Here is a 16,906-nt window from a genome sequence, read left to right as displayed (position 1 = left end):
GACAAAGCGGGATCTAATTGACAGGGGATCTAAATGACCAGAGGGAACTAGTTGACACCATCCTAGTTGGGGATCTAAATTACCCATTTAGCGTTTAGATCTCCCTTGGTCTACTAGATACCCCCTCTGTGGCGGTAATTTAAAATAACATTATAAATTATATTAAACTTATTTTATACTAAACGACAAACGTATTGTTTTTTCTTCAACAAATGATTAATTTAATTTCAATATGTATCATAAATCATATTAGGTATTACATTACATTAATATAATACTCATAAGTCATAACTCATGAATAATTCATAAGAAACAAGAGTCATAAGACTAGGTATAGTAATTATGGGCCACGAAATCATGATCAAAAGTTATTTATCTCACAACTGACTCATTAAAATGTTTTAATTAAACTTCCAAATAACAACCGTTATCTCTTATGCACAACCTATCACTAATTTATTTCAATTTATTTAGTTCATACTTTCATAGGCTGTAATGCTGTAGCTGTATAATAAAACAGAACCTAATTATTTTTTTTTTTATTTTAATACAATTTTTAATTGATTGAGGCACAAAAAATGTTCTTTATTTGGGAATGAGGAAGAAGAAACGATTTAAGTAGTTCCTTTTTAACAAAATGAGTGTGAACGTGAACTTATTCCAAGCCTTCAACATACTGGTCTCATCTGTCCATAGGAAATAAAATGGTGACAATGTGACATGTAAGTAGGTAAATAAGCCTATTGTAAATTATAACATAACCTTCTATAACGGAAATTTACTGCTAATTAATACCTATTATATTGTAATGTTGACTTGTAGACTGTAATCGTTTATTTCAGTCATTTCAAAAGTAAGTTTCACATTTTAATTTTAATACCTAATAATTACTATAATTTAACTAAAAACTTCTTATTAATTATTATTATAGGTTGTCTAGTGGACTGTTGTAACTTGTAGGAAGTAGTAACAGTGATACAGTATAGTAGATATATAGACTGAGTAGTATTTTCTATAAATAAATATGGTAGTTATACTATGGTTATACTTATAGACTTGTAAAGTATTTGTAAATTATATTTAATCACAATTGATAATGAACACATAATTGGTAACAATTTTAATTTCAATGTAGGTACTTGCAGTATACCTATAATATGTTACTTATATGAATATACAGATATATATATTATATACTATTAGTATATATCTGTGTATGAATATGATATATTATCAAGAAAATGTGTTAAACTTACTCAAAACAGTCAAAAAACAGTCAAATCCCAAGTTAAATTGAAATGTGTGTCATACCAAGAAAATTAGTTTAATTTTGTTTAATTTGTTAAAAAATAAAAAATTTAAAGTAGGTTTATGGCTAGTTGATATTTAATTGATAAGATAAATAATTAATTATAATTGTCATGTTAATATATAGTAGATTTCTATTCCAGCTCTACAAAGTGGACAGCGGTAGTATGGCCTGTGCTCATTCGGAGGCATTCTTGAATAGCTATCATGACAAGCTCCACATAGGCCTTGGTGTAAGCATGGATACGCTACTACTATTGGTGGACTGTACAAACATATGTAACATGTTTCCTCTACTATTGGTACAATTTTAAAATAATAAAACATCATTATTTTTAATCAATTACTTTAGCTAGAAACAAATTTCAGACAATTACTACTTACTTGTCAAATCAACACGTTCAATGTAAATAACTGATGGTATCACAGACTGTTCGTTAGACACATCTTCATCTGAATAATCTGCATCAGCATCGAGATTATAAAAAACTAAAGACAAGCGATTTATTTATTAGTATATTTTATTGGAAATCTTTATAAGTAATATTATAATGAAAAATCATACGATCTCGAGGAACGGGCATTGCTGGTCTACGTGGTAAAATCCTTCTCATTATTTCATCTCGAATTAGTTCCTGATGCTGATCAACGTGCAGTGGTAATAAAGCTGGTGCTTCTTGTAGTGGTGCCTGTGGTAAAGCAGTAGCAGGGAGTACAGGAATAGCTGGAAGTTGCAGTTCCCGATGCTGATCAACGGGGAGTGGTAATAAAGCTAGTGGAGCTTGTGGAAAGACAGCAGCAGGAAGTATTACAATAGCTTGGTGTTGAGGCCGTATTACACCAAAATTTGGTGTTGAATGCCTAGCACATATTAAAAATTCTGACATTGAGTAGCATCCTTCTATAAACAGCCTCAATGATCTATCTAAATTCCTTTGCTGTTCTATCCAAACTTGTCGTTGAGGTTCTCTTACTTGTCCTCCATCAGTAGCCTCATTATAATCGTTCAAAACACCATTCGAGTAAGTAATCAGCCCCTCTGTAAATATAAAATACTTATATATTCCTTTTCTAGTGTTAAATAAATAAAAATATAATTACTCAAGAATACCCATGGCTCAGGATTGTGCTGATTTTGCATGTGCATCTGGAGATGTCGGTGACTTACTTCCAACACATTGTTGGTTCGCCAAACCGTGTCACTCACCGACAATATATCTGCATTTATTCCTATTGGCAATGGTGTAGGGTTAGTTATAAATTTGTTTAGTTGTATGAACAAAAAATATTATATTAAAACTATTATTTTGTATTTTACAGACCTGCAAGCCAAGTTGATCTATAATATTCAAATAATAATGTAAAATTATAATCATTATTATTGCTGATCAATGATTGCACATTCTCAATATAGTATGCCCTTACAGTTTCAAAACCTTCAGCTATACAATTTGTCGGCAGCAAAGGCAATGCCATCAACATATGCACAGTGTCATAGGCTCCTCGATGGTTACTACATATATCAATCAATCCTAAATATTAACCAGTGTTATTAATTGACTATATATTTAATTTATTATTAATTACAAATTCCGATTTTAAAGTAATCTTACCTATATTTGCAACTTTTCTCCATACCGCTTGGGAGGAATGAAACCAACAGCCTCTAATAGTGGTATTTGGAAACATTGTTCTTATAGCAGCAATAGCTGCCCTTTCAAAATCAACTATTATGGTTTGAGGTTGCCACTCTGGTACTATGTTTAAAATCTTATTGAAAAGCGCCGTGTATGCCCTTTCCGTTTTCCTCGACATCAATGCAAAACCTGTAGGAAATCCCTGAAAAAATATTTTAATAAATAGATTTTTAAAAAAAGTAACTTAAAATAATCTAATTAGTAAAATAGTTATTTTATAATTTACTATTATTTATTTACAAATTACATACAAAACTTACAGTATTAAATGTTATGCCCATTATGATGTATAATTGGTGGCATTCGTTTCCAAAACTTGGTGAACTAGAAAATGTGCCATCCAACAAAAAAGTAGAACCAGTCCTAAGTAAACTAAATTAATTGTATAATATTATTGTAATTATTATTTATTTGAAATAAAGTTTATTATATTTTATAGTTGTATACTTTTTGATTCCAGGCAAAATGAAAAATAAAGTGGTTCCTTCTTCTAAAGTTGCACCAACAATGCCAGAGTATATTGGTTCATTTTGTATCATAGACAAGTGCGCATATTCTCCTGTTAATTGTAAGTGGAATTCAGTCATAGACTGAGGAGTGACTGGATGAATTCGACGTCTATGTCTACGCATTGTTCTATGCAGTGAGACAAATGAACCGACATGAACATTTACAAAATCTGCCATACCGCATGTCTTAAAATGTATTTTCATATTCAAATTTGAAAATTTAATGTACAAATGTATTTACCAAAAAAAAATATATTAGTATTTTGTATATAGAAATGATGTATAACTCTTAATAGGTATGTTTATACATAATATGAGTCAATAAATTACATTTTACTTTTTGATTTAATATTTAGTAACAATATTATTTATATACTTCATTGTATATGAGAGAAATTTGATCATTCTGTGTTCACTGGTTACAAATATTAATTAATTATAAAGATATTAAATTTACACTAGCTTTCAAATTAAAATAGAAAATTAGTTGTTTTAGCTTCTTGGTTCTATTCAATATTGTTACTAGTTTACCTTTTATTAAGAACCTATTATAACATGAGCAAATATTTTTATACTTTTTCAAAAAAGTTCCATAATAAGTACTTACTTTATATAAAAAAAACATGACTGTTAGTGTTAAATTAGCAGTTTTATTTGTAGGTAAATATAAGATTCATCTTTTCAAACAAAAACTATTGAAAATGGTTGAATAATAAGTAAATTGAGCAATTTTTAAGGTTTCATTTTTCATTTCATTAGGTAACTCCCCACGCACCCACCTAAGTTTGTATAATATAAGCATGCGAAAAAAAAAATGTAATTTGTATTAAACATAATATATTAATTATTTTTAATTTAAAATTAAATTAAATTAAATTATGCTAGATAGCTAAAGAAAAATGTAAGTTTTAGTTAGGTAACTCTTTTTAAAAATTTGAGACAAATGGTATAAATTCTTATAAAATGACCAGTGGTAATAAGCTCATAGACCGGCGAGGAAGCCAGAATCAAAAATAACTACTATAAATACTGTTATACAGAAAAAAAATTACATTAAAAATCAGGCCAGTATATTGCATTATAGGGGTGAAAGTACTTATCGCATGAGCTAGGTGGATGTAGTTGATTTCAGATTTTAAAACAATAAATAGGTACCAAATGTATTTTAATTTATAATTGATGAATTAATAAATAATTTCTTTTGATGAAATGATACTGTGCAAAGGGTATAATTTATATACTATATATCGTTAAATAAATCATGAGCATGAAATAAACACAAATTATCAATAGGATGTCAGTTAGCGCAATATATGTTTTCTCTCTCAGACTGACGTGCAAACGTAGATAAAAAGTCACGGAAAACCATTTTTTTATGATTTTTGAATAACCTATTATTACTATAGTATATTTAATATTGTGTGGCAACTGACAAGGGGGGAAAGTGAGCTTTTTGAAAATTACCTTTCCGCACGAGCCACACTAACTATTTTTTGTCAAACCTCTGCGTTAATCGATCAGTGTCTGGTTAGAGAGTTTACCAATTGCGCTTAAAATTACCACGTTTTGAGATTTCCACTTTACTGCCCACTGGACGGAAAAGGTCACTTTCCGCTTCAACCGTCATCGACAACTAAACTTTCGGTGCAGACGTGACAAAAAAATTATAATGTCGGTTTTATATTTCATTATTATTTTACTGAAAAATATAAAATTTAAATGGTTATATTTATTGAATTGTTTTGATTTTTGAGACAATATATTTAGACAAATCTATGTCATATACTTATTCTCTATAATTTTTGCGATGTGTGATTTTTATCAAGATAACTCAAAATCATAAAAAAAAAATTATTTTACGTGAATGCGTATCTTCTCTATTTTGCATTTTTGCACGTGGGCCAGAGAGAACAGTATACGTTTACATCATCTTTAATGCATAATAAAGATCACGCCATAATATTTACATTTTATACCTACATTTTCAGGACAAAACACTTATGTATGAAAACAATCTAAAAAAGTATCGTATAATAATACTTTCTAATTAACTTCCTTGCTATATAATTGGTGTTTGTAATTATAATAAATATAAAACTTACTTCGTTATAAATGACCCGAAGTGATATTTGTTCAGCCTGTGCCCGTTGATTACAAATATTTTTGAACCTATTTAATGCCAATTGGTTTTCTGGATGAGTTTCATGGCCTGTCAGCAGCAAAACTTTCGAAGTGTCGCTATTAAAAACTTTGCCTTTTGCACGACAACTAAAAAAGAAAATAATATTTAAAATATAAACATATATAGGTTCCTCTACTAATAATTACTAAATAACATAATACACTATTACTTAATAACACAACCATTTAGAATAAAATCTACTGTACAGCAAGATCCCTGCAGTACTAACCATGGTCAGCAAAATTTCATTATTTTAAATCTATACCTACCAGTAGCCTGGATGACAATGAAGTGAAAAGAAAAAAATTCTTAAATCGAATTTATGACTTCTAAATCTTTAAATATTTTAATGTAAAGAAAAGGAAGGTAGGTAATTTTTTATATTTAATGTATATAGGTGATTGTTTAAAATTATTAAATTTACCCAGCTCTCCAGGATGCACAACGAATAGTTAAGTGCATTCGACATTGTCGATTTTTCCAGTAAGTATATCCATCGTCGTCTTTGTATTTAAGTCCTGTGCCTCTGGAACCACCAATCTCACGAATAACTTTCTCCATTATTAAATTAAATTATCGTGTTTTATAATTTATTTTGAAAATATTATAAACACTAATAACGCATACTATACGGCATCAATCACTCGTAACATACATAACTGTAATGATTGACGAACGATGGAATAGTGAGGGTTATAATAATCTAACAACATTTTAATAATATTATTAATCTAGAAAAATGTGTACCTATCTTGAATACTGACTACTACAAATTTAACTACTAAGACATTCAGTCATTTAGTATTTAACGAATTAAGATACCTATTACAACTTTATAAGTATTTTAAAGCTTCAGATTTACTGATTACCGGGAAACTAGAATGTTCATTTCTCCGTTATTATTTTAGATTCTGAGTATTTTTAGTTTTTTTTTATGTCTGTGTAAGTAATAAGTAGGGATCGGATTTTATAGCAGGATTAATAATAAAAAAAGGTGGGTAAGTGGATGTCGCTCTGCTGTACAGTAGGTTACAAGTAGGTCACTGTAATGGATGGTGTTAAATTTGAATTCAATGATATAATATCATTGTATAAGAAAAACGATTCTGAGCGACAACGGTCAGTCAGCCTATGACTAGGAGCCTATGAAATAAGTATATTTGATGATATTATTGTGAATAAAGTAATTTATATATAACCTATTTACGTGGAGCATTGTTTTAAATTTTCAATCCTTAGCCATAAAAGTTAAACATTTTATGATATTACCAAGTATATTTGATGATATTATTGTGAATAAAGTAATTTATAAATAACCTATTTACGTGGAGCCTTGTTTTAAATTTCCACGCTTTTTTACCCAACAAATAAAATTTTATTGATATTTATAGAAAAAAAACTAAAAAAATTGAAAACTGACAATGTCCGTTAACAGCTCAAAAAAAGTCAAAATATTTTCAAAATTGTATGGTGTATAAAAAATGCAATTATAAACATTCAGTCAAAATGTCATGTCCCTACGGTCATTTGTTTTAGAGTTACACCAAAAACCAAAATTGATTTTCTCGAAAACAGATTTTGCGTAAAAATTCCCATTTTTCCTTAATTTTTCTTTTGTTTTTCACGCCGCTTTTGAAAACTACTGGGAACTTTTGACCCCCCAAAGTACCAACTAGATTCTCTTTCCTATCAGAAAAGTTATTGTTGAAGAAAATCCAAGCACTTTTACTGTCCTAAAAGGTGATGACAGACACAAAAATCAAAAAAATAAAAAAAAAACCCACATCATTGTAAGATCAATACATTCATCGCTTCGCTCAGTATCTAAAAATGTATCCGATTTTGAATTAAAACAAAAGATCAAAATTGTTATTTTACGCTTGACTAATCCTCATTCGTCAAACTTCAGAGACTCGTAAAAAATATTTCTGGAATTACGCTCAACTTTCAATTTTAATTCCAGTAGGTTTTAAAAACTCATGAGGAACCTTGTATTAGGTTTTTAAGTTTTTTGACGTAACATGCAATTTTTTTCGACAATAATTTTTTAAAAAATTAATAAAAATCGAAATTTTCTTATGCCTATAAATAGCTAAAAAAACTATCAAAATATTTTAAAATGTACCTACCTGGCTACCTATGTACCTATACCTAATGATTATAACATTTTTATTTTTTTTCATAATATTTACATTAATACATGGCCTGAAATTATTTTTAGATTCTGAACGAAGCGATGAATGTATTGATTTTACAATGATGTGTGTTTTTTTTTTATTTTTTTTTTTATTTTTGTGTCTGTCATCACCTTTTAGGACAGTAAAAGTGCTTGGATTTTCTTCAACAATAACTTTTCTGATAGGAAAGAGAATCTAGTTGGTACTTTGGGGGGTCAAAAGTTCCCAGTAGTTTTCAAAAGCGACGTGAAAAACAAAAGAAAAATTAAGGAAAAATGGGAATTTTTACGCAAAATCTGTTTTCCAGAAAATCGATTTTGGTTTTTGGTGTAACTCTAAAACTAATGACCGTAGGGACATGCAATTTGACTGAATGTTTATAATTGCATTTTTTATACACCATACAATTTTGAAAATATTTTGACACTTTTTGAGCTGTTTACGGACATTGTCAGTTTTCAATTTTCTTAGTTTTTTTTCTATAAATATCAACAAAATTTTCTCTGTTGAGTAAAAAAGCTTGAAAATTTAATAGAAGGCTCCTAGGTTATTGTTTCAAAGGCAGATGAAAAAAATTAAAAATCCTTAGTTACAGTTTTTATTTATAAGCATTTAAAGTTCAAATTTTGACAAAATACGTAAAAATCACGAAAACTAGCAAATGATGTTGAGTTGAGAATTCATACAAATTTTTCTTTTTAAATCTAAGATTTGAAAATGTAATATAAGATTACTCATAAGTTTGTCTACCTTTATCAAAAACAAAATGTCTACAAGAAACTTAAATTAAATTTTTATGAGTGTCTGAAATTTATATTTTTACAACATTTGATATTCACTCGATTTCTCATGTAACAATTTTCTTATTTTATTGTAATTAAAAAACGAATGACTATAGATACTTGAAAATTTCACTGAATGTTTATATTAGCATTTTCTATACACCATAAAATTTTGAAAATATTTTGACTCTTTTTGAGCGGTTTACGGACATTGTCAGTTTTAAATTTTTTTAGTTTTTTTTTCTATAAATATCAATAAAATTTTATGTTGGGTAAAAAGTCGTGAAAATTTAATATAAGGCTCCTGATACATCGTTCTAATAGCAATTGAAAAATATTAAAAATACATAGGCACAATTCTTTTTTATAAGCATTTAAAGTTCAAATGTTGATAACATTTATCAAATTTATAATTTATTAATTATTTTGTAGTTAAAATTGTATAAAATGTTTAACTTTTATGGCTAAGGATTGAAAATTTAAAACAAGGCTCCACATAAATAGGTTATATATAAATTACTTTATTCACAATAATATCATCATATATACTTGGTAATATCATAGGCTGACTGACCGTTTTCGCTCAGAATTGTTTTTCTTATACAATGATATTATATCATTGAATTCAAATTTAACACCATCCATTACAGTGACCCACTTGTAACCTACTGTACAGCAGAGCGACATCCACTTATCCACCTTTTTGCCTATAATATTAATACCTATCTGTATTATATAGATTAAATTAGGGAATACATTGAAATAATACAAACAAAATATTCTGTACCGTCACAATTTTTATTTTTTTTAATTACACAGTTATCAATTTAGTTTATCGAATATAACCATATAGATATATATTATAATTTATAATATGCTTATAACAATTAACAGATATAATAATAAAATAAATTATTCTGTGCTACAGATATCATATTTTGATACAATAAAAGTTATCATGAAAAATCTCAAAATCGGGACCAAACTCAAGTTTTTATGTTATTAAGTGGATATTAATAAATAATAATTAATATTTAATACGTAGCTAATAATAGTTGTAACTAATAAGTAATAAGTAATACCTGATAACTGATAAGTGAGTAACTGTTAAATAATAAAGTTTATAAATGTCCGTATGCATAGTAATTTACCAAAATCCAATAAGTGATTGCAACTTTTCTGAAAATGGATTGTACTTAAAATAATATTTTAATATATAACACCAGATCGCCAGAATAATGTGAAAGAAATTAATTGTTCTTATAAGTTGTTATTTTATATTAGTAAATTCCGACCTACCATAAAAGTGTAGAGCGGAGATAATAGGTTAGCAGCAGTACTCAAGCGTTCAAATGATATATTTCCAGTGATTTCATTCAATTTTTAGTAACTTAACAGGAACGTAGGTAGTTACTTTTTCGTGTGAAGGCACATATTGGACTTTCGCTCATTTTTTAGTGAAACATGAACGATTATATTTATTTTTTTTCGTTCCTTTATTCTTAAGTATAGGGAATTTTAATAATTTTTACATACTTGTTAAATATAACAGTATTATGCGTTAAAAATAAACATAATAAATTACCTATACAATATAAAAAACAATAAATCTTTCTGGATAATAGTCGTAGGTAAGTTGTTAGATACCTATTATAAAATGTCTATAATTAAATTAAATGGATGCTCGTCAAATCGTACCAACATGTGACTGGGATCTTGAAAACAAAGAAAAAAAAGCAATTATATAATAATATTGTTTTACACTTTTTTACATAAAAATATACTATTTAATACATATTAAACCTTGTTTATTTTATTATTAGTCAACTTATATCGTACAATTACCTTTTAATAAAACATTCAATAACTGTAAAATTAATAGAAACACAATTAATTTATTATGGTACAAAATATCTATACACTTGTTGTAACTACAAAAAAAAGAACCATGTAGGCTAACACATTTTAAATATTAGGTAGCCTATTAATGGCTGCTACTAGTACTCCCGCAAAATCCCGTGGTGCATTCATATTGATGCTCCTAGAATGGCCCGGGTATTGATGATGGGACTGTCACTTCTACAGAATCCAAATAATCACCTTCATATCTTTTACTGACAACATACAACAAATCCTCTAATGCAACTACTCCTATATTAAAATTTCAATTTTACTTCAGTGCATTTAAAAATATCAATAAAATAATTTTTAACTATTCTTCAAGTAATTTACCTTACCTTTCTCGAGGTGAATGCATGTCTGCAATACTAGTCGGTAGTCCTATTTCCTGTACTTGGTCTGTATGCTACAACCTTCAACGATTTTTAGAATACCTTTAGTATTATTATATTTTCAACACACAATGACATTTATTAAATGTATTATTTTTGCCAAAAATGAATTTAACCAACTGTTGTAGCCTGTAGGTACTTACTAATCCCTAATGGACAATGGAAAAATAAATTAAGTACTTTAACCACAATAAAATCACAAATACACCTACCTACTTAATAATATCAACCTACTTCATTGAATTGAATTGAATTGAATAATAAAATACTGTCAAATATAAATTCAAACTTCCTATATTTGTAATATAATATGTAAACCGTCGTAATTTAAGATTTTTCAAGTGTATGAGCGCCCAGCTCTCCACGGCCTTTATCCTTCTATCTGTTATGTAAATCGTATGAATAGATATTATTATAATGGTATTTGATTAAAGAATATTTTTGATTTTATCAACAAAAAAATGCTATTTTACATAATTGTATATAAATTATTATTATTAATTTTAGTTTAAAGTATAATTAATGGATATTGGATAATAAATAAATAAATTATAATACCTATATAATGTAATTAATTTTAATTATGCTATTTATATCATTAACTGTTCCTATGTTGGTCAATTAGATCACTAATTTTGAGATCATATAGATCTTTAGGGGAAAATATAAATTTGGTGATCTTAAAGACCGTATATATGGATCTAGATGGCCCAAGGGGATTTAGTTGACAGGGGAACTAATTGACCCACGAGGATCTAGTTGACCACAGGGGATCTAGTTGACCACAGGGGATCTAGATAACCATGGGGATCTAGTAGGACGGGGATCTAGGTGATACGTCACCATTCTAGAGACAGCGCCTCTTATCAGTACTATTATTATCAGTATCACACTATCATGACAGTTGCTTTATCACATAATCGTTTGATTACATTTAAATTATTTTATTTAAATATTATATAGGTATATTCAAAATTTAAAATTTTGTTTTATTTTATTAAATTAATTGAATTTACAACTATACAATGTCTTCATCAAATGAACAACTGGAAACAGTTCAATTAAAATTTGGTTGTATTCAAGGTAAGGATTTAAAAAAATTCATATCTAATATTATTCAAAGTTATATATTTCAAATATAAAATAAATGTATTCTTTACAAGACAGTACAAAACTGTATAAAATATCTATATTTCATTAAATTTTACTGTTGAGTTTAATGATTGGAAAGAGAAGGAAGAATTAGCCACTTCGACACGCTATATGTCCAACATAGAGGGTCAAAAACTAACATGGACAAAACAGTTACAACAAAGTATTATTGCCATCGATCTGGAGTATTTAAATCTAAAAGCAAAGGAGAACGTTCATTAAAGATAACTGGATCTTGTAAAATTGGTAAAATAACTAATGTTGTAAGTTTATACAACACATTATTTTACAATTTTCATTTTTTTTAATGATTTAGATCAATGCTGCCCTTCTTTTATAAGAACTGTTGTTGGAATGATTAATATTGAAGCAACATATTGTAAGACTCATCTTGGGCACCAAAACAAAATAAGATTTCTTCCCATCCCGACTGTTGTTCAAGAAACAATTGCTGGTAATTGGTATACTTATATTTATATTTGATACATTGAATTGGTTTGGAAAAACAGTTAAGTATGTGAATTGGTTTAGTTAAATATATTGTTAATGTTTGTTATATATAATGTTATACAATTGTTTATATATGTATTAGGATATTACTACAATTAATTCAGTTAAAGTGAATCTTGTAAGTATTGTATTAAATTATTTAATTAAAGTACTAAATTATACTTATTATATTATTATATTTATAGGTAAAATTGAAAGTGGAATCCCGCCAAATCTCATAATTAATCAGTTCCGCAATGAAACTAATTATGATATCGAAAAAAAAATATAATAACAAGGAAGGACATATATAATATTTCTGCTAAGTTTGGTTTACTCCACAAATACAAGCTAATTCATTAGAATTAGATTATTTAATCAAACAAAATGAACCATGCTCGTGTAAGGTGATTTGTATTGTGTGCAAATGTTGTGTTCATTTGTTTTCATGCACATGTTATAACTACTGTATTAAAACAACATGTGTAAGCATATACATGCCGTTCGAATGAATTCAATGGTGAATAATGAAGATGTTAGTATGAATAGTATGGATGTAATATGCAATCCCATAGCAAATGATGAAGTGTGTATGAAAATGCCTGCTGCACAACAGCTTAATGTACCATCCACTGAATCCATTGCTAATAAAATACAGCAATAATATAATATGTTTGTGTCACAAGCAGGTACACTTGATGAACAACAACTCCAAAAACCGGCTACGATATTAATAATATTTAATAATATCAATATAAGTATAGTATACAATATCCTAGGCTGTCAAATCGTCTCCACTTGGAATCGTTTTTCGTATACAATGATATTATATCATTGAATTCAAATGTAACACTATCCATAACAGTCACCCACTTGTACCCTACTGTTCAGCAGAGTCACTTCCAAATTTTATTTTTTTTTAATTGACCTCACTTCTTATTTAAATTCTGACAAACGAGTTTTGGTTAAGTACCTACTTACATAATAGGTACCTTTATAACTTATAATTCATATTTTAATTTAATTACCAAAGAAATATAACTTCCCAGGCATGCCCGGAAAACCGTCGTCTGTTGACTTTAGTACATAGTGTACAGTGATGAAAGAACTGTAATATCACGCGTCTCTTAATACATTTATTTTGGTCACTAATGATATTATTATTAATTTCGTTAATCCATAGACATAAAAACAACATTTTTTAATTGTTTTATATGCCTACGATTACATCTTATATTATACTATAATTTATTTCTTCTTACTTAATAAGAGTTTCTTATTTCGCATGAACAAAAAACTGCTGCAATAGTAGGTACCTACATAACAATAAATTACAACAAATTAGTCATATATTTATAAATCTTAAATTACGATCTAACTTTTAATAAGATAAATATGAAAACAATGATAGTATAATTAATAAAGATTTTTAATACTTTTCTCTTTCGTTCTAAAATTTAAAAATAAAGTTTTCTTATAATTATAAATAAGTTTTTAACAAATAATTTTATTCACAAACATGATTCAAAAAAAATTTAAAATTAATTATATTGTGTGAATACACATTACAAGCTTCAAACTAAAATGTCCAGAATTTCAAACAGAGAAAAATATTCAAAATATTTAGTTCGCTAAAGAAGGATTATTCGTATGGCACCAGGTTATCAATGTTTAAAAAAACTCGGGTGGAGTTAAAATCATAAAAAAAATTTGAAGGGAGGTGTTGGCGCCCTCAGGCAAATGCGTTTTAAAAAACCAAAAAAAAATGTCGAAAAAATTGTATTTTAGGAATACACATTACAAAGTACAAACTAAAACGTCCAGAATCTTAAAGAGAAAAAACTATTCAAAATATTTAGTTCATTAATGTTAGATTATTCAGAGGGCACCAGGTTATCAATGTTTAAAAAGTATGTACGAAAAATTCAACTAGAGTTACATAACAAAAAAAAAAATTGAAAGAGGGTGTTGGCGCCCGCAAGGCAAATGCAATTTCAGGAACCAAAAAAAAAATGTAGAAGAAATTAAATAGTAGGAACACACATTAGAAAGTACAAACTTAAATGTCCAGAATCTTAAAAAGAAAAAAAATTAGTTCATTAAAGATGGATTAATCGTATGGCACCAGGTGATCAATATTTAAAAAAAATCGGCTGATGTTAAAATCATAAAAAAAAAATTGAAGGGAGGAGTTGGCGCCCGCAGGCAAAAGCATTTTAGAAAACAAAAAAAAAAATGTGGAAAAAATGTTACTGTAGAAATGCACCAGGTTATCAATATTTAAAAAATTCGGCCAACGTTAAAATCATAATAAAAAAGGTGGATAAGTGGATGTCGCTCTGCTGTACGGTAGGTTACAAGTGGGTCACTGTAATGGATGGTGTTAAATTTGAATTCAATGATATAATATCATTGTATAAGAAAAACGATTCTGAGCGAAAACGGTCAGTCAGCCTATGATTTTACCAAGTATATTTGATGGTTGTGAATAAAGTAATTTATATATAACCTATTTACGTGGAGCCTTGTTTTAAATTTTCAATCCTTAGCCATAAAAGTTAAAAATTTATAACTACAAAATAATTAATAAATTATAAATTTGATAAATGTTGTCAAAATTTGAACTTTAAATGCTTATAAAAAAAAATTGTGCCTATGTATTTTTAATATTTTTCAACTGCTATTAGAACGATATATCAGGAGCATTATATTAAATTTTCACGCTTTTTTACCCAATAAATAAAAATTTATTGATATTTATAGAAAAAAAACTAAAAAAATTGAATACTGACAATGTCCGTAAACAGCTCAAAAAGAGTCAAAATATTTTCAACATTTTATGGTGTATAGAAAATGCTAATATAAACATTCAGTGAAATTTTCAAGTATCTACAGTCATTCGTTTTTTAATTACAATAAAATAAGAAAATTGTTACATGAGAAATCGAGTAAATATCAAATGTTGTAAAAATATAAATTTCAGACGCTCATAAAAATTTAATTTAAGTTTCTTCTAGATATTTTTTTTTTGATAAAGGTAGACAAACTTATGAGTAATCTTATATTACATTTTCAAATCTTAGATTTAAAAAGAAAAATTTTTATGAATTCTCATCAAAATAATTTGCTATATTTCGTGATTTTTCCGTATTTTGTCAAAATTTGAACTTTAAATGCTTATAATTAAAAACTGTGACTAAGGATTTTTAATTTTTTTCATCTGCCTTTGAAACAATAACCTGGGAGCCTTCTATTAAATTTTCAAGCTTTTTTACTCAACAGATAAAATTTTATTGATATTTATAGAAAAAAAAACTAAAAAAATTGAAAACTGACAATGGCCGTAAACAGCTCAAAAAGAGTCAAAATATTTTGTAAATTTTATGGTGCATAGAAAATGCTAATATAAACATTCAGTCAAAATTTCATGTCCCTACGGTCATTTGTTTTAGAGTTACACCAAAAACCAAAATCGATTTTCTCGAAAACAGATTTTGCGTAAAAATTCCAGTTTTTCCTTAATTTTTCTTTTGTTTTTCACGTCGCTTGTGAAAACTACTGGGAAATTTTTACTTTTGACCCCCCAAAGTACCAACTAGATTCACTTTCCTATCAGAAAAGTTATTATTGAAGAAAATCCAAGCACTTTTACTGTCCTAAAAGGTGATGACAGACACAAAAATAAAAAAAAAACACACATCATTGTAGAATCAATACATTCATCGCTTCGCTCAGAATCTAAAAAAAAATTGAATGAGGGTGTTGGCGCCCGCAGGCAAAAGCATTTTAGAAAACAAAAAAAAATGTGGAAAAAATGTTAGTGTAGGAATACACATTACAAAGTACAAACTAAAATGCCAGAATCTTAAACAGAAAAAACTAATAGAAATATTTAGTTCAACCAAGAAGGTTTATTCATAGGGCACCAAGTTATCATTATTCAAGTCTATACAAAAAATTCAACTAGTCACATAACAAAAAAAAAAAAATTGAATGAGGGTGTTGGCGCCCACAGACAAAAGCATTTTAGAAAACAAAAAAAAATTGAAATTAAAAACTTCAAACTAAAATTCCAGAATCTTAAACAGAAATAACTTTTCAAAATATTTAGTTCATTAATGATGGATTATTCAAAGTGCACCAGGTTATCAATGTTTAAAAAGTATATACAAAAATTTCAACTAGTCACATGACTAAAAAAAAATTGAAGGAAGGTGTGGGCGCCTGCAGGCAAATGCATTTTAGAAAACAAAAAAAAATTGAAATTAATTATATTGTGTGAATACACATTACAAACTTCAAACTAAAATGTCCAGTAT

General features: G+C 27.6%; 1 protein-coding gene and 3 long non-coding RNA genes across 8 annotated transcripts; 2 read left to right on the top strand and 2 right to left on the bottom strand.

Annotated features, from left to right (window-relative positions):
- Nucleotides 1-300: 300 nt before the first annotated feature.
- On the top strand, nucleotides 301-2,132 carry LOC132941035 (uncharacterized). Of its 5 annotated transcripts, none has more exons than XR_009664123.1 (4): nucleotides 301-730; nucleotides 1,452-1,610; nucleotides 1,678-1,906; nucleotides 1,992-2,132. It is a non-coding gene; the product is annotated as an uncharacterized LOC132941035 (long non-coding RNA). The 5 variants fall into 5 exon arrangements; XR_009664122.1 differs by having other exon boundaries at nucleotides 303-722; XR_009664124.1 differs by lacking the exon at nucleotides 301-730 and adding an exon at nucleotides 1,077-1,363 and having other exon boundaries at nucleotides 1,439-1,610.
- LOC132941033 (uncharacterized) lies at nucleotides 1,394-2,551 on the bottom strand. Its single transcript, XM_061008881.1, has 4 exons — nucleotides 2,410-2,551; nucleotides 1,874-2,347; nucleotides 1,693-1,797; nucleotides 1,394-1,604 (listed from the first exon to the last, which is right to left on the bottom strand). The coding sequence occupies exons 1-4, from the start codon at nucleotides 2,453-2,455 to the stop codon at nucleotides 1,420-1,422; spliced, it is 810 nt and encodes a 269-aa protein (XP_060864864.1). The 5' UTR covers nucleotides 2,456-2,551; the 3' UTR covers nucleotides 1,394-1,419.
- Nucleotides 2,192-3,668, top strand: LOC132941034 (uncharacterized). Its single transcript, XR_009664120.1, has 4 exons — nucleotides 2,192-2,330; nucleotides 2,384-2,557; nucleotides 2,629-3,401; nucleotides 3,466-3,668. It is a non-coding gene; the product is annotated as an uncharacterized LOC132941034 (long non-coding RNA).
- A 1,321-nt stretch (nucleotides 3,669-4,989) lies between these two features.
- Nucleotides 4,990-6,236, bottom strand: LOC132940448 (uncharacterized). Its single transcript, XR_009664087.1, has 3 exons — nucleotides 6,121-6,236; nucleotides 5,617-5,782; nucleotides 4,990-5,213 (listed from the first exon to the last, which is right to left on the bottom strand). It is a non-coding gene; the product is annotated as an uncharacterized LOC132940448 (long non-coding RNA).
- Between the last annotated feature and the right edge of the window lie 10,670 nt (nucleotides 6,237-16,906).

This window comes from Metopolophium dirhodum, chromosome 3, assembly GCF_019925205.1.
Source record: "Metopolophium dirhodum isolate CAU chromosome 3, ASM1992520v1, whole genome shotgun sequence".
NCBI lineage: Eukaryota > Metazoa > Arthropoda > Insecta > Hemiptera > Aphididae > Metopolophium > Metopolophium dirhodum.
This window is presented reverse-complemented; position numbering and strand designations above follow the sequence as displayed.

Coding starts and splice junctions, on each gene's coding strand:
- LOC132941033 (XM_061008881.1), bottom strand. CDS start 2,455: ATGCACATGCAAAATCAGCACAATCCTGAGCCATGGGTATTCTTGA. Junction 1,798..1,873: donor AATGCCCGTTCCTCGAGATC/GTATGATTTTTC, acceptor GCTTGTCTTTAG/TTTTTTATAATCTCGATGCT. Junction 1,605..1,692: donor TGAACGTGTTGATTTGACAA/GTAAGTAGTAAT, acceptor TTGTACCAATAG/TAGAGGAAACATGTTACATA.